Source organism: Rattus norvegicus, chromosome 17 (genome assembly GCF_036323735.1).
Source record: "Rattus norvegicus strain BN/NHsdMcwi chromosome 17, GRCr8, whole genome shotgun sequence".
Classification (NCBI taxonomy): domain Eukaryota; kingdom Metazoa; phylum Chordata; class Mammalia; order Rodentia; family Muridae; genus Rattus; species Rattus norvegicus.
Window position 1 is genome coordinate 47,789,502 of NC_086035.1, and position 22,883 is coordinate 47,812,384.

The following is a 22,883-nucleotide window of genomic DNA, read 5'->3' on the forward strand; positions in this document are numbered from 1 at the left end:
TGACGGGAGGTGTTTCTTTTCTGGTCCAATCTATTTGGAGTTCTGTAGGCTTCCTGTATGTCTATGGGTATCTCTTTTTTTAGGTTAGGGAAGTTTTCTTCTATGATTTTGTTGAAGATATTTACTGGTCCTTTGAGCTGGGAGTCTTCACTCTCTTCTATACCTATTATCCTTAGGTTTGATCTTCTCATTGAGTCCTGGATTTCCTGTATGTTTTGGACCAGTAGCTTTTTCCGCTTTACATTATCTTTGACAGTTGAGTCAATGATTTCTATGGAATCTTCTGCTCCTGAGATTCTCTCTTCCATCTCTTGTATTCTGTTGGTGAAGCTTGTATCTACAGCTCCTTGTCTCTTCTTTTGGTTTTCTATATCCAGGGTTGTTTCCACGTGTTCTTTCTTGATTGCTTCTATTTCCATTTTTAATTCCTTCAACTGTTTGATTGTGTTTTCCTGGAATTCTTTCAGGGATTTTTGCGATTCCTCTCTGTAGGCTTTTACTTGTTTATTAATGTTTTCCTGTGCTTCCCTAAGTGTGTTCAGGTCTTTCCTGAAGTCCTCCAGCATCATGATCAAATATGATTTTGAAACTAGATCTTGCTTTTCTGGTGTGTTTGGATATTCCATGTTTGTTTTGGTGGGAGAATTGGGCTCCGATGATGGCATGTAGTCTTGGTTTCTGTTGCTTGGGTTCCTGCGCTTGCCTCTCGCCATCAGATTATCTCTAGTGTTACTTTGTTCTGCTATTTCTGACAGTGGCTAGACTGTCCTATAAGCCTGTGTGTCAGGAGTGCTGTAGACCTGTTTTCCTCTCTTTCAGTCAGTTATGGGGACAGAGTGTTCTGCTTTCGGGCGTGTAGTTTTTCCTCTCTACAGGTCTTCAGCTGTTCCTGTGGGCCTGTGTCTTGAGTTCACCAGGCAGCTTTCTTGCAGCAGAAAATTTGGCCTTACCTGTGGTCCCGAGGCTCAGGTTTGCTCGTGGGGTGCTGTCCAGGGGCTCTCTGCAGCGGCAGCAACCAGGAAGACCTGTGCCGCCGTTTCCGGGAGCTTCAGTGCACCAGGGTTCCAGATGGTCTTTGGCTTTTTCCTCTGGCGTCCGAGATGTGTGTGTAGAGAGCAGTCTCTTCTGGTTTCCCAGGCTTGTCTGCCTCTCTGAAGGTTCAGCTCTCCCTCCCACGGGATTTGGGTGCAGAGAACTGTTTATCCGGTCTGTTTCCTTCTGGTTCTGGTGGTGTCTTAGGCACAGGGGTCCTGCCGCTCCTGGGCCCTCCCCCACGGGAGCCCAGAGGCCTTATACAGTTTCCTCTTGGGCCAGGGATGTGGGCAGGGGTGAGCAGTGTTGGTGGTCTCTTCCGCTCTGCAGCCTCAGGAGTGCCCACCTGACCAGGCGGTTGGGTCTCTCTCTCACCGGGTCTGGGAGCAGAGAGCTGCTGCGGGCCGGGATCCGCGGGTGTGGGACTTCCGGTAAACACAGAACGTGCCCGGTTCTAGAGAAATTCTGCTTCCGTGTGTCCCAAGCTCACCAGGCAGCTTTCTTGCAGCAGAAAATTTGGTCTTACCTGTGGTCTCGAGGCTCAAGTTCGCTCGTGGGGTGCTGCCCAGGGGCTCTCTGCAGCGGCAGCAACCAGGAAGACCTGTGCCGCCCCTTCCGGGAGCTTCAGTGCACCAGGGTTCCAGATGGTCTTTGGCTTTTTCCTCTGGCGTCCGAGATGTGTGTGCAGGGAGCAGTCTCTTCTGGTTTCCCAGGCCTGTCTGCCTCTCTGAAGGTTTAGCTCTCCCTCCCACGGGATTTGGGTGCAGAGAACTGTTTATCCGGTCTGTTTCCTTCAGGGTCCGGCGGTGTCTGTGGCAGGGGTCCTGCCGCTCCTGGGCCCCCCCCCCCACGGGAGCCCAGAGGCCTTATACAGTTTCCTCTTGGGCCAGGGATGTGGGCAGGGGTGAGCAGTGTTGGTGGTCTCTTCCGCTCTGCAGCCTCAGGAGTGCCCACCTGACCAGGCGGTTGGGTCTCTCTCTCACCGGGTCTGGGAGCAGAGAGCTGCTGCGGGCCGGGATCCGCGGGTGTGGGACTTCCGGTAAACACAGAATGTGCCCGGTTCTAGAGAAATTCTGCTTCCGTGTGTCCCAAGCTCACCAGGCAGCTTTCTTGCAGCAGAAAATTTGGTCTTACCTGTGGTCTCGAGGCTCAAGTTCGCTCGTGGGGTGCTGCCCAGGGGCTCTCTGCAGCGGCAGCAACCAGGAAGACCTGTGCCGCCCCTTCCGGGAGCTTCAGTGCACCAGGGTTCCAGATGGTCTTTGGCTTTTTCCTCTGGCGTCCGAGATGTGTGTGCAGGGAGCAGTCTCTTCTGGTTTCCCAGGCCTGTCTGCCTCTCTGAAGGTTTAGCTCTCCCTCCCACGGGATTTGGGTGCAGAGAATTGTTTATCCGGTCTGTTTCCTTCAGGGTCCGGCGGTGTCTGTGGCAGGGGTCCTGCCGCTCCTGGGCCCCCCCCCCCACGGGAGCCCAGAGGCCTTATACAGTTTCCTCTTGGGCCAGGGATGTGGGCAGGGGTGAGCAGTGTTGGTGGTCTCTTCCGCTCTGCAGCCTCAGGAGTGCCCACCTGACCAGGCGGTTGGGTCTCTCTCTCACCGGGTCTGGGAGCAGAGAGCTGCTGCCCCATTCCTTCTTTAAAAGTGGAACAAGAATACTCTTGGGTGGGAATAGGTAAGCAAAGTTTAGAACAGAGGGTGAAGGAACGCCCATTCAGAGCCTGCCCCACATGTGACCCCTACATATACAGCCACCAAACTAGATAGATGGATGAAGCAAAGAAGTGAAGACTGACAGGAACCGGATGTAGATCTTTCCTGATAGACACACCCAGAAAATGGCAAATACATAGGCGAATGCCAGCAGCCAACCACTGAACTGAGAATGGGACCCTTGTTGAAGGATTCAGAGAAAGGACTGAAAGAGTTGAGGGGCTTGAGACCCCATATGAACAACAATGCCAACCAACCAGAGCTTCCAGGGAGTAAGCCACTACCCAAAGACTATACATGGGCTGACCCTGCATATGTGGATGAAGATTATTGGCATAGTTATCCAAAACACAGGAATTGAGAGCTTCGAAGTCACTGGGAAAAGAAAGGCATCCTACACCTCAAGTTTCCAGAAAGACAGGCAACTTCCAGTCCTTTCCTGTGACTGTTCTAGCAATTGGATTAATGTTCATCCTCGGATGCCCGTGTTCACATATTGCTGTCTCTTTTTAGACAAAGCAATAGAGACTTGTTGGCTTGAAGAGGCTTATCCAACATCACCGAAATAGTAGGAGCCAAAGTTCAAAGTGAACCCCATCTGTCTTCCTTACTCTTAACCTTTTATGTCAATTCATCCATGGCACGCCCTCTAGAAGTGGCCAGTGTGGAGGATTAGGGAGACAGCGAGACAATCAAAGGATAGCTCAAAGTAGGAAGGTGTGTATCTGTATGATTCAGAGAATTCACTAGGGATATCAGCCTTCTCTGGCCACAGAAGGTTCAGCCCCAGAAAGAAACTCTGCAAAGGAGCAGAGGTCCTGCTAACCACAGGTGGAGACCAGTGAGGCTTACTAATTATTTAAGATCAGAGCGTAAGAAGGTCATGAGACTGGGGCTGGAGCTTGGGTGTCAGATGTACTGCCATTTCCCCTGAGCTTTGTCTGGTGGTGTTTGTTTGTTTTGTTCTTTTGACACTTTGCGAAGACTTGACTTCCAGTATTTAAAAAAAAGACTCAAATGAATTGAAGATCACAGAAAAGCTTTGCATAAACACTCAAGGGAACTGGGAAAATTATGTAAGGAGTTATACAGATGTGTGTAATACCAAAAAAAAAAAAAAAACTTTAATGCAAAGGAGCCAGGACCAGGAAGATTGCACAAGTTCAAGGCTAGTCTGAGACTACATAGTGACTTCCAGATCAGCCCATGAAACATAAGGAGTCTCAGTTTTAAACCCACCAAGAACAGAAACTCTGTGTGTGTCTATACAAAAATCAGACTAATCTTGTTCTTGCTACAGTTTCTGATAGTTACGTTTTACAATAATTTTATGCTCAGTTATATTTTGCATAGGGTCTCACAATTTTGTACAGGCTAGCTTTGAACTCCTGGCTTACAGGATCTTCCTTAGCCCTGGATATCTAGGAAGAGATACAAGTCATCTTACCTGGATCTTTGCTAACTTTTAAGCTATCATTGTACACAGACCTTGCCTTAACAAGAACAGGTGTGCTTCTCTTAGAAATATTGAAAACAGAAAAGCTAATTCCATATAATAGTCCTTGTTGATACTGAAGATTTCTTCCTGAAAAAAATCAAAGAAAATCAGCATTGCACAGTTTCTTCTTGGCTGATCTTCAAAAGGGAAAAATAAATAATATGTTTCCTCACATTTTTATTTCTACCTATAATTTTGGATATACCATATTGTGTATATATATAGTATCTACAAGGGTATGTACTGCACCTTTGGTCTGTTTCTTTATTCAGTATTGTTACATTATCTCCTTAGGAGTCTTGTACATGTATACGCTCAGTGAACAAAGCCGAACAGAGAGCAGAGTATACTTGGTTATGCAGCCTTTATAGGGGGATCTATATCTAACATTGCTACAAATTACAAAACAAAAACAAAACAAAACAACCACCATAACAGAAGTGATGAGGAATTCTGAGTTCTTATTAAAGTGGTAGTCCAACTTATATCTAGACATACTTGATAATCCCTATATAAACCAGGCTGGTTAAATCATCAAGATTTAATGGTAAGTGTTCTAGTTTGACCTGATTGCTGTGATGAAACATCAAGACCAAATGTAACTTGCTGGGGGTGGAGGGAGGATTTATTTAATCTTACAGCTGTAGTCCATCACCTAGGAAAGTCAGGGCAGGAAGTCAAGGCAGGAACCTGAAGGCAGGAGCTGATGTGGAAGCCATAGAGGAGTGCTTCCTTCTTGCTTACTCCCCATGGCTTGCTAAGCTTGCTTTCTCATACAGCACAGGCCAACCTTCCCAGGGTGATACCCACAGTGAGCTGGGTCCATCAGTCATTAATCAAGAAAATGCCCTCCAGAGTTGCCTAGAGCAATCCGGTGGAGGCATTTTCTCAATTGAGATTACCTCTTCCTAAATGACTCTAGGTTACTAAAAAATGGACAAAAACTAAGCAGCATAGTGAGGTTGACTCTTCTGTGGGTGGAGGGAACACTTGTTGTTGTCTTATGTGAGGAAAAATAAATGTCCAAATCAGAGCCAGTCTGACGTTTGTTTTGTTAACCACATACTAAGGCAAGAGATTTTGCTTGAATTTGTGCCAGCCTGGACTTTACTGTTCATGTGTATAGCAGGCTATACACATTGTGAACTGTGTAATGACAATCAAACAAACTCAGAGTCAAGCAAATGCACATGCTGGCAAAGATGGAAGATTCAAAGCCTTCACTCTGTTTGAAGGTTATCAGAGCCTTGTCCTCTCCTGGAAAGGTCAGCAATAGGGATTCTAGGATGGCTTTTAGCTTCAACTGACTTTGCTCAGGTGTATTGCTAAAGTTTTGTTGTCTTTTCCTTACTTCTGAAAACCTGATTCATGGCCTCTATCCAGCTGCTAGATCAGAGGTTCTCACCCTTCCTAATGCTGTGACCCTTTAATAAAACAGTTCCTCCTATTGTGGTGACCCCCAAACATAAAATTATTTCCCTTGCTACTTCATAACTGTAAGTGTTACTTATATGAACCATAATGTAAATATATGATATGTAACCACTGTAAAGCGGTTGTGACCCACAGGTTGAGACCCACTGTGCTCAAGTCTTCCTCAGAACTGTTTTTTCCACCTTTCAACATCTAACTCTGCAGAAAGGAATCACTCTAAGCTTTTCTCCCAGGCAACAGCAGAGAACAAGATAGACACTAGAAAAGAATAATAACCTGACAATATTTGAGTTACTGGGTCATTCAGGTGGTAGGTAAGTCACAATGATTGTGAAGAAAGAAGGAGGGGAGAAAAGAGGAGAGGAGAGGAGTGGAGCCTTTTGTAATTGTTGGGTTCATTCTGAGGGTTTCTGAGCAATCTCTTGTCTGCTACAATAGAGCGAGCCTAAAGCAGGGACTGGCTTCAACAGTCTTTTCCTAGCATTGGGCTGTGGGGACGCCAGGCAGCTATGCTATGGCTAAATGAGTTCAGGATGCCACAGTCACCAGCAGAAGAGGTCCATGTGGATTTACATCTGCAGTATGACAAGAGATGCTGCTTCCTGTTGACCTTGCAGCTGGCACACCAGCAGGTTTCCACAGGCTGGACACAGCCACCTTGGTTCTGTGATTCTGAGGTTTTATTTTTGTCAGAGGGGCAAATTTAATTTCTTGTAGGAAAGTATAGATGGATTTTCACATTTTCTGCCACTGAGCATCTTCAGGAATCATTTGTACAAGCCTCTGACCACAGTGCTTGAGAATCTTTGACAGACTTGCCCCAGATGATATCAATCCAGATGATAGGGGTGAAAGAGATTCCTTTGAAGATGGCTGAGGTGGAAGACATTATTTTTCTCTCTCGATCTTTTGTGGGGGAAATTTGGCACATCAATAAAGTAAAAATAAATGAATAAAAACATAAATCCCCGGGGCATGGCTAGCAGGAACCAGAGTGAGCATTAAGAGCACTAAGGAAACTGACACCCGCCTGGCCAGCACAAAGGCGCAGACTCAGGATGAAACAAAACAAAACAAAAAGCTGGGAAGTGGGTCCATGGTCTACTTGTAGATCCTGTGTTGAATCCTCAGAACCTTTTGAATCCCAGTGCTTTTTAAACAGGCCCCTGAAGCTTGCTGGACAGCCAATCATGGCTCAGTAAGATATCTTGTCTCAAAAAACAAGGTGAAGAGTAACTGAGGAATACACCTGATGTAACCCCCTCCCTCTCTCATGTACACACATGTGCACACACACACACACTACAGAATAACTACAAGAAAGAAACCCTAACTGTAAAGGTTGCTGTCTTTTTCCCCAGTGGAACTGGGCAATCAGGCTGGTACAATCCTGCCACTTTGGACTCCCACTAACCTATGTGTTCCAGATGCAATTCCTCAGTTTTCCCTTCTCCTGTACTTCAGGCATCCTGATTTTAGTCTTATGTCAACCTGACACAAGCTACAGTTAATTGGGAAAGAAGACTCCTAATTGAAAAAAATACTTGGAGTATGTATCTATGTTACTATGGAGCACACTTATACCACCTCATTGAAAATCAAGTTAACAGTACATAGAACTTTAATAAATACAAATAATCTTTATCTCTTGAACTGTGTCCTAGTGATGAATTCATACACGAGTAAGATGAGGTGTGCTTGAAACTTAGTTTCAGCATTGGTTATAAACAGAAAGGACTAAAACCATTGGGCTCCCATATGTAGACATACCCTAAGTATATCTGTACAATAAATCCTGCACATCTATGAAAAGGAAATTGGAGGCACTGTGTGCATGTCTTTACCTCAAGGCCAGTGTGCTGCCAACTTAACTCCTGGATGGCACTACAGTTATCCTTCTTGATGAACACACATGTGCCAGTTACATAGCCTAACCAACTGCCTTGGAGAAGTACCCACAAATAGGAAAATCATGCTTGCTTGTTGCAAATAGATGTTGAGAATGGAAGAGGATAATATATTCTGCACACCATTTTCAGGTTAACAGTGATTGAGCATCTACTCCTGTTATATGGCTGTCAAAAAGATTGTAAGAGGGCTTTACAAGTGAACATGGCATGTGGTAGAAAGAAGTGAGGATATTGCAATCTCTTCATGCTGGTGCTCTTAATGACTAGCTACATATGTGGAAGAAAAGGAAGTGAAGCGTGGGTTTATTTAATGCCCTTACAAGAATAGGTTGGAGAGAATAGCTAAAGAAATGAATAGAACTACAGATTTTTAACTACAGTTAAAATATAATCATGGAACCTCCACCAGTACATAAATGCTTTTTCACTGTTTTAATCACCATGCTGGGGACAGCAGTAGCAGGTTAGTGATGATCCTGCTGTGAATGAAGTCACCAAAGACAGAAAAGGAGACTTAGTAAGAGAACTTCAAAAGCTTTGGTGGGCAAGTTCTTGGAGAAATGATCACACCTGCTGGGAGGGAAAGCTCTCCTCCGCTCTGCAGCCTCAGGAGTGCCCACCTGACCAGGCAGTGAGGTCTCTCTCCCCTGGTGTTCAATTCTTAATCGAGAAAGAAGACAGAAATTTCTGAATTCAATCTCAAGTATCTTAGATTGATTGGTGTTGCGACACCATCACAAAGCTATAAGAAACCTATTAACACAATCTTTACCATTAGCAAAAGCACGTCTAATAGAGGTTTGAGAGGTTCATTCATCTCCATTTCTTTACCAATGTGCATTTTCAGAGTATTCACACATTACTTCATGTTTGTATAACTGCATGCTCATGACCTTATGAGATAAATTATGACTCCTATTTCTTTTTTCTAGTGAAGGAAGAGACAGAGAAAAATTCCTTGCCATAAAAAGAAGAAATCTAGCTGGGTCCAGTGGAATCAATCTACAATTCCAGCTATGTAGGAGGTTGAGAAAGGAGGATCAATAGTTCAAGGCCGGTCTGGGCTATAAAGTGAGTTCAAAGCCAGCCTAGGCCATAGAGTGAGTTCAAGGCCTGGATAGGCAACTTCGTGAAACCCTTTCTCAAAATAGAAAGCAAAAAAAAAGAGGTGGGAGAGTATAGCTCAGTGGTAGAGCACTTCAAGGTCCTGGGTTAAATGTCCAGTACCAGAAAAAAATTAAAAATGAGAAAATAAAGAAATTTAGATGGGTTACTGAAATGTCTTACTATTCTTCCCAAGTAAAGATGTGGTACCATACCAATTTATAACTCAAATAGGAGACAGAAAATGGATATGTTAATTCAGGCATTGGGGCACATGCCTTTGATCCAAGTACTCAGATCTATGTGAGTTCAGTCTGATCTTCATAGTGAGTTCCAAGCTAGCCAGGGTCACATAGAAAGGGCCTGACTCAAATAATCAAACAAACAAGGAATAAAAGAAAAGAAAGTGGATAGGCTATGTCACCTTTTAGTTTCAGAAAATAAAAGGAATGTTTAACCACTCAACACAAAATTAGTAAAAAGTATTTAGTAAAACATGAAAAATGGCTTTTTACATTTCAGTGTCTAGAATGGTAGGCTCTAAAGATACTTTTCTGTATTTCCCTCCTCTACAGAGAAGATGTAAGCTCAAAAGCCTAAAAGAAGCACAGGCTTCTTTATTAATGTAAGTTACACTTGCACCATGTTTTCTGATTTATAAAAGGCCTTCATAAACACTCATTTATGCTGATTAGTCCATAAGAAATTGAATGTTGAAGTTTTAGGACTATAATAAACAAATATTTTAAAATTATTTTGGCACATAATTTATTTTAAATCTGCTTAACTTTTATACCATGTCTCAACTTGTCTTTGAACCTTGAAAAATATCAGTGGAAGAAAGGGCCTGGCTAGTTGCTTCATGATGACAGCACAAGTAAGAAAAAGGTATTAAATACTAGAAAATTCCATGAATAAGTCTAGAGAATTTTGGAAGGCTATACTAGTTTTAATTAGGCAGAAATGAGGGGACAGTGAAGGCAAAGAGAGATTATAGAACATCACTGAAAGGAGAGCCCTTAAGTTTTGGAAGCCAGAAGTCAGCCTGTGAGACTTCCAAGCAAGAATTTAAAAAGTGCTGTGGACAGACAGAACACCATGCTGATGATTTGCTGAAGCATGGAATCATTTCACAAAAAGAACTGGAGGAGAAGGTATCAGTCTTCAGAAAACAGAGATGAGCTGGATGAACTATGTGGGCTATCATAAAAACCTTACTTTTCATGATTAACTCACAGCACTTCACTTCCTAGGTTCATACTATAGGGCACTGTCCAAGATTCTCAACCTGCTTCCTAGAAGACATGTTTCCTCCGACAGTCTCCACTGGAGTTTTAGTATATCCTTACCCATCACTTACTGTTCTTCCATTTTCAACCTGCAAGGCAGTGTATTGAAGAATAAATAAGAATGTAAATATTTGGTGTGAATCTTCCATCTTCACTTGATTTTAACTTACCTAGAAGACACAGTTTTTGGCATATCTGTGAGGATGAATCTAGACTGTTTTAATCCAGGAGAGAAGACTCACCTTGAACATGAGTGGCAGCATCTGACAGTCAGAGGTCCAGGAATGAATTAAAAGGGGAAAACGTGGAAGCCAGCTAGAACACAGCATTGATCTTTGCTTCTAGACCACAGATACAGTGCAACCAGCTGTCTCACATTTACGTCTCATGCCTTCTCCACTACCAAATCCTGCATAGCCATGTGCAAGAGACATCCTGACACAGTTTCCCTCCCCTGGAGCAGAGCCAGCAGGGCATGGACCTCCACAAGTGTTGACAGTTGCTGGTGTTGTGCCAGAAAGCATTCATGAACCCCAAAAGACCCCTAAGGAGTCAGTTCCAATGCAATTGCATTCAGGTCTCTTTATTACAAGCTTGAGTTTGGACTACACTGTCATCTCTGATGCAGGAGAATGGGAGAGGCAGACCTAAGCTTAATTTCAGGCAAGCATTTATAGAAACAAGGGGGTTTCTAGACTGGTACACATCAGATTTCGGGGGTGGGGGTCATTTATGGCCTTTAACATAATTGGCTGGAACTTGGAGCCAAATCATTAATCTAACTTCTGCTTTCCTCCTGATTGCTGGTTGTTAGGAAATGAAGCTTCAGGGGCAGGTTTGTAACCGAGGTGCAGATTTGTTGGGGGAATAACCTGGAAACTGGTACTAGGTATCTGCCTGTTAGTTAACTTGAGTTCAACCTTAGGTCATGTTCTCTAAGATGGAGTCTTAACCCAAAATATCTAGTCTCTCACTGGGCATGAGGATTGTTTGTATAATATATACATTAACTTTATGTTCCTCCTTCAGGAAATATTCTTCCTGCCAAGGTTATTGGGGAATGTCATCTCTGCCAAGGTTAATGACTACTTGGTAACCAGAGACAGCATGACTCCAGGAGGCAAAGGTATGTCTGGGTCCTTGGCAAAAATGGTAAACACTATAACCTTCAGGATAGTTGTTAAGGTTGTGAAAAAGAACTCTGAAAACAAGAGTTCAAAAATAAATAATTTCTCAACTATGCAAAATATACGGATGCAATATAAATTATATGAGGGGCTTCACATACCAGCTTCACTGTAAACCAGCTTGTTAGAAAGATATTAAGGAAGGAGATAAAGAGATTTGGAGAGTGGTGATGGCAGAGCAAGATCCTACCTAGCTAAGTTTATTGTTTGTGCTTATAAAGGCAGGCAGATTCCCAAGTTCAAGGTTATCCTGGGACAGAGAATTCAGGTCCAGGAGAGGTGAAAATGGTGATCTCAGAGCTGGATCCTTATCGTCTGTGCTTACAAAAGTAGACAGATCTTTGAATTCATTTGCTGTGTTTTAAAAAACAAAATTTACTTGCTGTCCTTTTTTAAGAATCAAGTAGCTAAGGTATAAAATGCTTATTCATGGGGATAAACAAAAGGGATCTTGGAGTAAATGACTGAATTGATATGTAAATAAGATTGGGCTTTGGTCTGCAAGAGAGAGCTACCAGAGAAAACTGCTTAGAAAGAGAACTCAGCTCTTTAAGAATTATTTTAACAGGATTTCTGATTTTGGTCAGAAAACCCCCCAAATTTTTTTTCTAGTAGCTTTTCTGATTTTGGTTGGAAAAATCCAAGAATATTTTTTTCTAGCACGAGAGAGCTGTCTCTAACAGGAAGACGTCTTGATCAGACTACAGAGCCAAGAGCTAACTACAGAGCTGTCTGGAGAGCCATCTCTAGCAGAACACAAAGCTGTCAGCTTATACCCCCTCCCCAATTGACTATGAGTAGTTTCTTTCACCTCTCCCAAACACTCCTTCCTCAAGACCACCATAATGTATCATCTCAAATCATGAACCCAGATAACCGATTCCCTCCTTAAGTTGCTTTTTCTTGCGTTTGTAGTCACAGCCCTTAGAAAAGTAACTAACAGTACTTTGAGCATTATAGAATTGACATAATCTGTATCATTTGTTGTACTGGCTAGTTTTCTGTCAACTCAACACAAAACAGAGTCATTTGGGAAGAGGGAACCTCAACTTATAAAATGCCACCACCAGACTGGCCTGCAGGGAAGCCTATGGGCCATTTTTTTTTTTTGATTGATGACTGATGTGGGAAGACCCAAATCACTGTGGGTGGTATCACCCCCAAGGCTAGAGGTCCTGAGATCTATAATAAAGCAGGTTGATTCAGACATCAGGAGCCAGCCCTTAGGGAGCAAGCCCATAAGCAGCACTCCTCCATAACCTCTGCTTCAGTTTTGCCTCCAGGTTCCTGCTCTCCGTAGGTTGTGCTCCTGCCCAGGCTTCCCTCAGTGATGCGTGTAATAAATAAGTTGTAAGTTTAAATAAACACCCACCCACCCCAGGTTGCTTTTTGCCATAGTGTTTTTCAAAGCAATAAAAATCCTAACTATAAGATTTTGTCCCATGAAAATAAGGTTGCTTTTTATTTACCTAACTGAAAACGTTCACAGTAAAAAGTAAAAAAAAAAAAAAAAAAAAAACTAAGTATGCTGTAATGGAGCTTTTCTGGGTGTGGATGTTTCCCTACATCTTCAGAAGTTGCCTGAGGCATTCTTACTACACTCTCTATCCTCATAAAGATATACAGAATCTCCTACTCAAACTCTGTAACATTCTGTACTTAGTATGAAAACTGTAGGGCTGACTCAGACTCTAGTATCTTTGCCAGTTAGATGCAAACACAAACACTACAAGTCAGAACTTCTTCAGAAATCTAGACCCTGATTTCCAGTTTTGATGGACATTCATCAGTTCTTGTAGTAAATGTTTACTAGCACCTCTACACAAGGCACAATAGAGGAGCCAAGGCCTCAAGAATCTGATTAAACATGAAAAATTCAAGCTGACAACCAAATAGTAAAGAAGGTACACTCCAAAATCTGGAACCATCCACTCAGGAGAAAAATACGCCGGCCAAGGGCGACAGTTGTTCTGGAAGTCCTTGTAAATCCAAAGAGTGGGAACACTTCAGCATTATCTCATCCAGAGAACACCGCCACATCCTCCTATTAGTAAGTCTTATTCCAGTTACTTTTTAAACAGAAGAAATAATCTACCTCAGCCAGACCATAATGTCTAACACAGGACAGTGTGTATTGGCAACACCCTCTCTTCTGCAGTTAGTAAGGGTTCCAGGTGTCTTCATCTCACTGGCAAGTGCTCACCAAGTCTGGCAGGTGTGCTACAGGTCACTGTGAGACAACTTTTTTCCCACATGGCTTCTTCGATGTTGAACAAGGTATGAAGTTCGGGTAAAGCCTTTCCCACATGCATCACACTGGTAGGGTTTCTCACCAGTGTGAATTTTTTTATGTTCAATAAGACTTCTACTCCGAGTGAAACTTCTCTCACACTCATTGCACTGATAAGTCTCAGGAGCTTCAACAATATCCCCCAGGCTTGCCACCCTACTCTGACCTTCCCAGGTCTCTCCATGAAGAAGCTTCGGAGCAGCTTTATCACCATGGATCCGTTGATGTCTCAGGAGATGGGAGCTACGCCTAAAGGCTTTGCCACACAAGTTGCATTGGAATGGCTTCTCACCAGTGTGAATTTTATGGTGTTCCAGGAGGCTACAGCTCTGAGTGAAGGTTTTCCCACAGTCATCACACTCATAAGGCTTTTCTCCAGTGTGGGTTCTCTGGTGCTTGATGAGGTTTGAGCTGTGACTGAAGACTTTGCCACATTCTTCACACTCATATGGCTTCTCACCAGTGTGAACTCTCTGATGAATGACAAGAGCAGAGCTCCCAATAAAGGTCTTCCCACAGTCTTCACATTCATAGGGTTTCTCTCCAGTGTGGATTCTCTTGTGTTTGGTCAGGCCTGAACTCTGAGCAAAGCTCTTCCCACATTCATGGCAGTAGAACCGCCTGTTTCCCGTGGCATTCTTCTGTGTTGTCTGTAACTTGCCTTCCTGCTCACTGGCTTCTGTACTTGTAGAAATCTGGACAGTGTCTTCACCCAGGAACCACACTGTCTGCTCAGGCTTTTGTTCCTTGTATTCCTCAGCTAGAGGCAAGCCCCTGGTCTCAGGCTTCATTTCCAGACCTAAAACACAATTGTCAGCAAGTGTTACTATTGCTTTGCAAGGAGAAAGCTCTGAGGAACACGGCAAGAAGGCAAATGTTATTTACAGAGCTCTCTGCATCCCAAGGACAAATATTTAAATGCAGGAATAAGTGTGGAAATAAATGGAACAACAGGGACGCTGGTGAGGAAAGAAACCTGATGGGAATCCGGATTAAATGGAAAACAAGGAAGTGGGGGAAAGGTGAGGACCAAGACCATGATCCATAATGGCCAACCGATCAACATAAAAGTTCCTAAAAACCATTTAATAAAACATGAAAAGTATAAATTTTTGTACTTTACAAGTCCTGTTAACTGTCTAGAAACAGTAGACTCTTAAAAATATTTCTGTATGTCTCTCTTCTCTAGAGCGGCTTTAGGCAGAAGCCTAAAGGAAAGCAGGTGCTGTGATGGGTGGATGGTCCCTAAGAATAGGAAGGCTGAGATGTAAGCCTAAGATTAGATAAGAAAGGTTGGACAAAAGCAACACGAACCACAAGTAAAAGTATTTCTGGAACATGTCATAAGAAACTAAGGCAGTAAGTAACTCACAGGAATTCATGGCCAGTCAGTGTTATGCCCTGGCCCCTGCTCTTCTTATTCCAGTCAGAGATGGTGTTCCCTGCAATCACTGACAAGGGCCGCTATGTTGGAGGTGCTGTCAAAGAAGTCTATACTTCTGATAAGCCACATTACCCTCTGTGACTTGTCACTTGCCCTTAAGGTTAGGGATTATAGTGCATCTAAGCGCACTTCTGGATTCCCAGAGTCTCCTTTGTGGCCCACTTCCTGAAGTGTTCCCAGCCTCCCTTCCATGACAGGGTAACAGAATGAAAAGGAAACAACATTTACTGAAAATTTAGGTGAATAGGACTCTTCCTGAAAGGACTGAATCTGCTTCATCTCACTTAAACTTACCAGAACACTGGCAGGGTAGAAAACAAAGCAATGGTCAAGGGGTTTTAAGAGTTATTTAAACGACTGGTCACTAACAGGACTCCAACATGGTAACTCTGAAACCAGACACACAGCAAACTCTTCTAATACACAAAGGAAAAGATGTTGAGAGCAGATAGTACCTGCCAGGTTTTTCTAAGGAAACTAGGACAGCAGAGCTAAAATAGGAAAACTTTCATCTCTACAGAGGTTCCTCTGAGATGAATCTGCTCTTCCAACCCAGGTGACAGGGTCAGGAACTCCTAAAACAGCTAATCCCACTAGGACCTCCGTCTCCTACTCTCAAACTGAGGTACGTGTGAACAGTTTAAAGAGTCTTAAGGCATACCTCCACTTAGACAAAGCTCTAACCAGGCACTGTGGTACATGCTCATAATCCAAGCACCTGAGAGTTTAAACAATGAAGATCTCAGTTCATGTCAAGCCTGGGCTATACTGAGAGACCTTGTCTCAAAAACAAACTCTCAAAGGTAAGAAATATGGCACACATTAAGGCATTTGTATGAATATATGAATAGTCAAAACAACTACACATATGAGAGTAAGTCCCTTCCCATGATATATAATGGTCTAGGACGTGAAAAGGCTTAGAAAACAAGTTTCCAAACTTCCAAAGATTTGCATTGTCAAACTCAATATGAGGGCTCATTGAATTAGACTTTTTTTAAATAAAATAAAACCTGGGTCTTGGGTCAGAAAAAAATCAGGAGAAAAGTAAAGAATATTATTAGCACACCAAACACTGATGACTTCAAGCATGAAATGAAAAACTGAATGAATATGAAAATCCAGGATATATCATCATCACATTAATGACAGGCTGTATCTGTCCCCTTCAACTATAAGTCTTTGAGGGCAGAAGCCTGGTGTTTATGTCCATCACTGAGAGTGTACTTTATTATAATTTAAGATGACAAAATAAGGGTTTAGTGGTAGCATGGTGGCAGAGTACTTGCCTAGTATGGACGAAGCCCTCTGCGGGAACCCTAACATTGCCCAAAACACCCAAACTAATATTATTACCAAAAAAAAAAAAAAACAACTTTAATTTGCATTTCCTGAATTGTACTTCAAAAAACCAAAACAAACAAAACCACCAATAAAGGGCCTGAGCAAAGCAATGGGTTAGAAGGGGTCTGAGAACACAGAATCCTCCAGGCCTCTTAAGTGAACCACAAACAAAGACTGCTGTGGCTAGGAAGTGATGAGGAACTCTGAGACTGGTGTAAAATTATAATGACGGTGCAGAACTGTAAAGGAAACACTGTCATAGTCACCATTTTATTGCTGTTGTAGTGTTCTCAGCATGTGCAAGGACCTGAATTGGAGATCGATCAATCTCTCAATATTTCTCTCTCTCTCTCTCTCTCTCTCTCTCTCTCTCTCTCTCTCTCTCTCTCTCTGTGTGTGTGTGTAATGTGTGTATGTGTGTGCGTGTTTTCCTCTATTCCCCCCTCTTTCCCTCTATCCATCTCTCCCTTGCCTCCCCCCCCCACCACACACACACACACACACACACACACACACACATAGAAACATTCTCAGAAACATGCTCACCTCTGGCTTGTAAGGGTGAACACTCCAAAGATTCCTGAGATTCATGCTTGAAGAGAGACTTCATTGCCTGGGAGTGACTACTTTGTGAATCCTGGGATGATGTCACCAATGCCACCTTGCAGCAGAGAAGTTCTCGACTCCATTCCCCAGTTGGGACCTAAAAGCCATTCATTTACTTTTATTTATTCAAGCAAACTTTCCCATCACACTTTGTCTGAGGACTCTATATTATCAGGCACTGATTCTAACAGCTTCATAAAAATATTAATTCATGGAAATACACAGAGCCCTATGAACTTTAGAATCGTTTGAATTTTGTAACTGGAAATTAAGGCCCAGTTTAAGCAGCTTGTCCTTGTCACACAGTACATTAGGAGCAATGCTGCAATGGGAGCTTGGGCAGATCAGCTGGGGAACCTATGATTAACCAGGACTTTGCTTCCTTGTCCCTCTATCATTACGAAGCGGATGGGAAAAAATCTTATGAAAATGTCAACATTTCTCTAAAAAATAAGCATAGTTTCTACCCAACAGGGTTTTTTTAAAAGCTTACAAATTCAACTGCAGTATGTGAACCCATGTACCAGAGAACATGGTAGACGGTGCATCCTCCTTAAAGTCTAGTTTCCTTGCAGACATTGATGGATTTTTGATGCTCAGAGTGTCCTACATATCTTTCAGAGAATAAAGTTCTAAGACTTGAATTGGCTTCCCACTGTTACAGAGCTCAGGACAACAACTCCACATCTGGAACCTTGGCTCCAAGTCTCCTGGTCACTAGCTAGAAGGCTCTAACCATGGACAAGGATATAAGGACACTGGGGGCTGCAGAAAAGAAATCCCCTAAAACTGGCCAAAGTGTATTTATACATGTCAGTTCCTGTGGTCCTCGATGATAACCAGAGATACTTTTCTATGCAGTAAGAAGCAGTTAATTCAGAGATTCATAACTGGTCAAAGGGCTGAGAATACATGACTATGGAGTGCTCATCCTCGAATAGGACATCAACCCCTGATTCCTGGGGCTCAGTGAGCCTCACAGAAGACAGGGCAGAAACATATAAGAACCAGGGAATGGAGACCTGTAAAGCAAACAGCTACCTTCTGGGAAAGACATGGCTGTTAACTCATGAACTCACTGCCACTATGGTTACTGCACAGATCAAGACAGCACGATCAGTCAATGGTTCAGCGAGTGGCACTCATGGAACTTGGTAGGTTACGGGGGGGGGGGGGGGAGGGGACATGTGGTGGCTGGGGGAAATTGTTGGTGAATATGATGGAGACACATTGTTGGTGTGTATAAAATTTCAAAAAGGGTTTTGTTTTAGGTCCACCCTGTTTTCTACCAAATTCTCAAACATGGTATACAAGAATTTGGATAGGAAAAAGCTCATAGATTCTAAGCTCTAAGAAAGCTGTAGAATTCTCCTCCACTACCAATGGGAGGACAACAAGGGTGTGTGTATGTGTGTGTGTGTGTGTGTGTGTGTGTGTGTCTGTGTGTGTGTGTCTGTGTGTGTGTGTCTGTGTGTGGTGTGTGTGTCTGTGTGTTGTGTGTGTGTGTCTGTGTGTGTCACTTACAAAGTAGTTTTCTATTGCCACAGTGCTCAAACCTGTCCTTGTGTAAGTAAGAACTCAACACATGAGTAAGACATACATATATAACCTTCCTCCACTCTGCTCGACACATTGTACCCCAGCCTCACTAGGACTGAGTTCTTCCACAGTCCTTTTATTTTTCTTTGTGCGATTAACTATTCTGAAGGGCCCAACCCTGGGTCAGTTCACTGGTTGCCTCAGGTTCCCAGCACAGGATGAGACTTTGAGGGCTCTAAGCAATGCCTTCCTTGGATCTTGCTTGAGGTTTCTGAAAGGCACAGGGCATTATGGGTCTGAACCTGTTCCTTCTACCTGTGGAGGGGTCTCATCCAGCTGCCTGTCCAAGTACTCCAGCAGTGCCACCACCTCCTCTCCGCTGTCGGGGTGCTGCTCGCGCACCCAGGCCTGCAGCTCCCCTGGCAGGATGGTCAGGAACTGCTCCAGCACCAGCAGCTCCAGGATCTGCTCCTTGCTGTGCATGTCTGGCCGCAGCCACTGTCTGCATAGCTCGCGGAGCCGGCTCAGCGCCTGCCGGGGCCCTGCTGCGTCTGGGTAGCGGAAAGCACGGAAGCGCTGGCGGGAGCGGTCAGGCCCAGGACTGCCCAGCCAACTGGGCTCCTCTGCCAACTGGGAGGCCTCTTCCGGTTCCACTTTCACCACTAGAAACCCAGTCCCCTCTTCTGCAGATGGAGCGTTTAGGGCTGCGCACGCTCCGGGTTCTCTAGCCATTCTCTACCAACTGGAGGCTCACGCTAGCTGCAAGCTGGATCTGCAGAAGATTCTCGCAAGATGGGAATTCAGATCTGCTTCCTCCCTCCCCTCGTGCTCCGGGACACCCAAAAGCAAAGCTTCAGAGGTGTCACCTATACTTCTGCACTCCACCCTAAACTCACAAAACATATTCTCAAGGGATGTTCCAAGGCAAATAAACTACATTCAGACGCTGGTGGAGCACGGGAAGCACTGTGGGAACCCAAGCTACTTCCTGCGCCCTCTAGGATGCTCTTCTCTGTGGTTCTTCCCAAATTAACCCATTATTGTTGAGGAAAGGATTAGAGACCCAGGGTCACACTGGGAGTATATGTTTAAGCACAGGAAGTAAGCTACCCGGGGTCTTTGGTTCTTTCTGATATAAGGCTTGCCTTCGTGGTTGTCACAATGCTGACATGAAAATTCGGCCGGCAAGTAGACTTTGCGGAATGGGAAATACAGGTGGGAAAAGGTTAAGAAATTTGGTAAGTCTTAGAAACATGAAAGAAGCAGGAAACTAGCTTGTCTGGAGGGGCCTCCCTTCCTGCTGTTCCCTTTCTTCCCTCTCCAGGCCAAACTACTTGAGAGAAGAAAAAAAAACAAACAAAAAAACCCCAAATTCGGACTCTAGACCCTACTTCCCAACACTTCTTAAGACACTGTAGGCAGTAAAGAGCAAGTATAGCCACTACTATGGAACCTACCCAAATAACTAGATTCCCAGCTCTTCAGCAAAAATGTTTATGCATTTCAAGCATCCAAGCTGCCTCTATGCACTTCCAGAAACTTTCTAGTCCCCAGCCCCATGGACATCCCATTCCAACTCATTTCTTCCTGTTTCTCTACAGCCCTGACACACTAACACTCCCAAACCTGAGAAAGGTGAACTGTCATCGACTAAAAGAAACCCAATAGGAACATCTGCCAGGTATCGTGACAAACTTTACTTTGATTATGACTAGAACCAAACAACTGTTGTGACTGGTGAGGTGGTGCAAGCTTCCTCCATCTTATATTCTTGCTGAGGCTGTTTCCAGGCTTAACTGGAATCAGATCTTGCAGTATCCCATGGAAAACTACCCAACGCTATTCTAGGAACTGAAGATCAGGATGTCCTTGCTAAGCTACCTAAGCTTTGTTGAAATTGCTTATTTGTACAGGAAACGCCTCCAGCTAAGCCTTTATTGTAGCTGCCTGTTTGCGTGGAATCTCTCTGCCGCTGACTAACTGCTTGTCTTCTCTTCATGACGCTTGCTTCGAACTGCTTGCTCTGTGAAGTCCCCACTACAACTACCAAGGGAGATGGATGCTTTGATGAAGTCTCCGCACTCAGAAGCCCCATGTTCTGGACGCTGGGGACCACACCTGGATGAACCCTCAATACTTTGGTGTGGTCCCTCCCAGCTGGTTGGGATAAAGACTTTGATTGTATATACACTGCGTCTCAATGATCATCTCTGTTAAGCTTCCCATAACACTGTAAAAAAAAATACAGCTGAGACACTGGGGAAAACTAGAACTCAGCAATACTAAGCAATTATTGGGAACTTAACTGTTAGAATGTTACTATTGTTTTTATAAGCTTTATTTTTATTTATGGATTTGTGTGAATGTCATATGTGTGCTAGTGCTTGCAGAAACCAAACAAGGATGTCAGGTCCCCTGAACCTAGAGATGCAAGCAGTTGTGACCTGAACTCAGGTCCTGTCATAGTTAGGGTTTCTACTGCTGTGACTAAAAGCAACTTGGGAAAGAAAGAGGTTATTTGGCTTAGAAGTTCCAATCAAAGTCCATTATAAAGTCAGGGCAGGAACTAAAGCAAGATCCTTAGAGGAATGTTGCTTACTGGGCGCTCTCCTGGTTTCTCTGCATTGCTTTCATATATATCTCAGGACTCCCTGTCCAGAGATGGCACCATCCACAGTAGAGGTTCTTCCACATCAATCATCAGTCAAGAAAATACCACACAGACTTGTCTACAGGCCCATCTGATGGAGGCATATTCTCAGCTGAGCTTCACTCTTCTTAGATGACTCTAGTTTTGTCGAGTTGTCGAAAGGAAGGAAGGAAGGAAGGAAGGAAGGAAGGAAGGAAGGAAGGAAGGAAGGAAGGACAAAAGAAAGAAAGGAAGGAAGGAAGAAAGAAAGGAAGAAAGAGAAAAAAGTCTTCCATAAGAACGGCAAATACTCTTAACTACTGAGATATCTCTCCTGTCTCTGTCAGTTTTTGAAGTTATTCATCAGAACTTTATATTGAAATATTTGTGCAGGTGGATGAGTGTTGCCTGTACACTTGGCAGCTCTCTGCCCAACCCAACCTGCCCTTGATGGTTGGGGGCAAGTTTACACAGATTCAATGACACAGACTCAAGGAGCAGGTGAGAAAAGCAGCAGCAAGCTCATCTGAGCACTGCTGCAAGTTCCTTTAATACCCTCCACTCATGCCCCCATTGGTTCCAAGAAAGTAGCTATTCTAAACAGCAGTTCCTGATTGGCTGGCACTGTTTGCACCAGCAATCCTTGCTCTCTCAGGCAGTTCTCAATTAGGTCCTCCACAGGAATGCTGGTGTCATAGGCAATTCTCAATTAGGTCCTCTTACAGGAGGAGATGCTTTGGCAGCTGCAGTGCCCCCAGAGTTTACATAAAGATAGCCCTGCCTTTCCTGCTACAGATAAACCAATACAATGTCTCAGATTTGCTAAGGCAAGCTAAAGGGGAAAAAGAAGGAAACAAATACAATAACATAAACATGGCAATTGTTCAAGCTGGGTGAGAGGTATATGGAATCCACTGTAATGTTCTCTGTACAACTACAAAAATATTTCCATAACAATTTTCTTTTTTAATTAAGCAAGAGCCTATCTTACTTCATTAGTGAGTAATTCAGTCCAAACCCTACTAAGTAGGGCTAAAAGGAGATGGGAAAGGAGACAGCAGCTCAGCCCCATTCTGGTTTAAGCTGTTGTGATATTTATTAATCTTGTCAATTTGAGTGGACTCAGGAAAACCTATGAGAATAATAAAACATGCACCTTCTATAATGTGGGCACAAAGGCTATAACCCCACAAACAGAATGTTGTCTTGGTAAATTCGTTATAGGATGATATAACCGGGATGGGAGTAAAGAAGAGGGGCTAACTGGAGGAAGTGGGTCTTTGATGCTTTGCCCCTAGGGACTATGACTTTCTCTGTGTCTTTTTTTTTTCAGTTTCTTTTTATTTTATTATGAAGTTTTTCCAAGTTATATTTTAATTAGCATAGAAAGTAAATGGTTCTGTTGTGACTTTTTTACATATTTGGTATTTATTAATAAGCCTTTTCAACTCACCTCTCCCAGGCTTCTTCACTCTCCTGCTAACCAACAGCCCTCAAGTAGTTCCCTTTCTCTGTAAATGTCATGTAAACCATCCAGACTTTGTCTTTTATGGTCCCTTTTCTAGTTTTTTATTATTTTTTTTATTAACTTGAGTATTTCTTATATACATTTCAAGTGTTATTCCCTTTCCCGGTTTCCGGGCAAACATCCCCCTCCCCCCTCCCCTTCCTTATGGGTATCCACCTCCCAACCCTCCCCCCATTGCCGCCCTCCCCCCATAGTCTAGTTCACTGGGGGTTCAGTCTTAGCAGGACCCAGGGCTTCCCCTTCCACTGGTGCTCTTACTAGGATATTCATTGCTACCTATGGGGTCAGAGTCCAGGGTCAGTCCATGTATAGTATTTAGGTAGTGGCTTAGTCCCTGGAAGCTCT

At 43.6% G+C, this 22,883-nt stretch overlaps 2 protein-coding genes and 1 long non-coding RNA gene across 3 annotated transcripts; 1 reads left to right on the forward strand and 2 right to left on the reverse strand.

The window, feature by feature from the left end:
* The first annotated feature begins 1,942 nt into the window (after positions 1 to 1,942).
* On the forward strand, positions 1,943 to 21,953 carry LOC120097740 (uncharacterized). Its single transcript, XR_005495412.2, has 3 exons — positions 1,943 to 8,649; positions 11,001 to 11,097; positions 19,983 to 21,953. It is a non-coding gene; the product is annotated as an uncharacterized LOC120097740 (long non-coding RNA).
* On the reverse strand, positions 9,155 to 19,113 carry LOC134478820 (zinc finger protein with KRAB and SCAN domains 4-like). The gene is made up of 3 exons (XM_063276949.1): positions 18,697 to 19,113; positions 16,783 to 16,939; positions 9,155 to 14,247 (listed from the first exon to the last, which is right to left on the reverse strand). Exons 1-3 carry the CDS (start codon positions 19,111 to 19,113, stop codon positions 13,379 to 13,381), a joined length of 1,443 nt encoding a protein of 480 aa, XP_063133019.1. The 3' UTR covers positions 9,155 to 13,378.
* On the reverse strand, positions 11,085 to 19,332 carry Zkscan4 (zinc finger with KRAB and SCAN domains 4). The gene is given in 3 exon segments (NM_001427827.1): positions 11,085 to 14,247; positions 16,783 to 16,939; positions 18,697 to 19,332. A coding segment is annotated over 1 exon segment (153 nt). The 5' UTR covers positions 19,285 to 19,332; the 3' UTR covers positions 11,085 to 14,247; positions 16,783 to 16,939; positions 18,697 to 19,131.
* Positions 21,954 to 22,883: the final 930 nt, after the last annotated feature.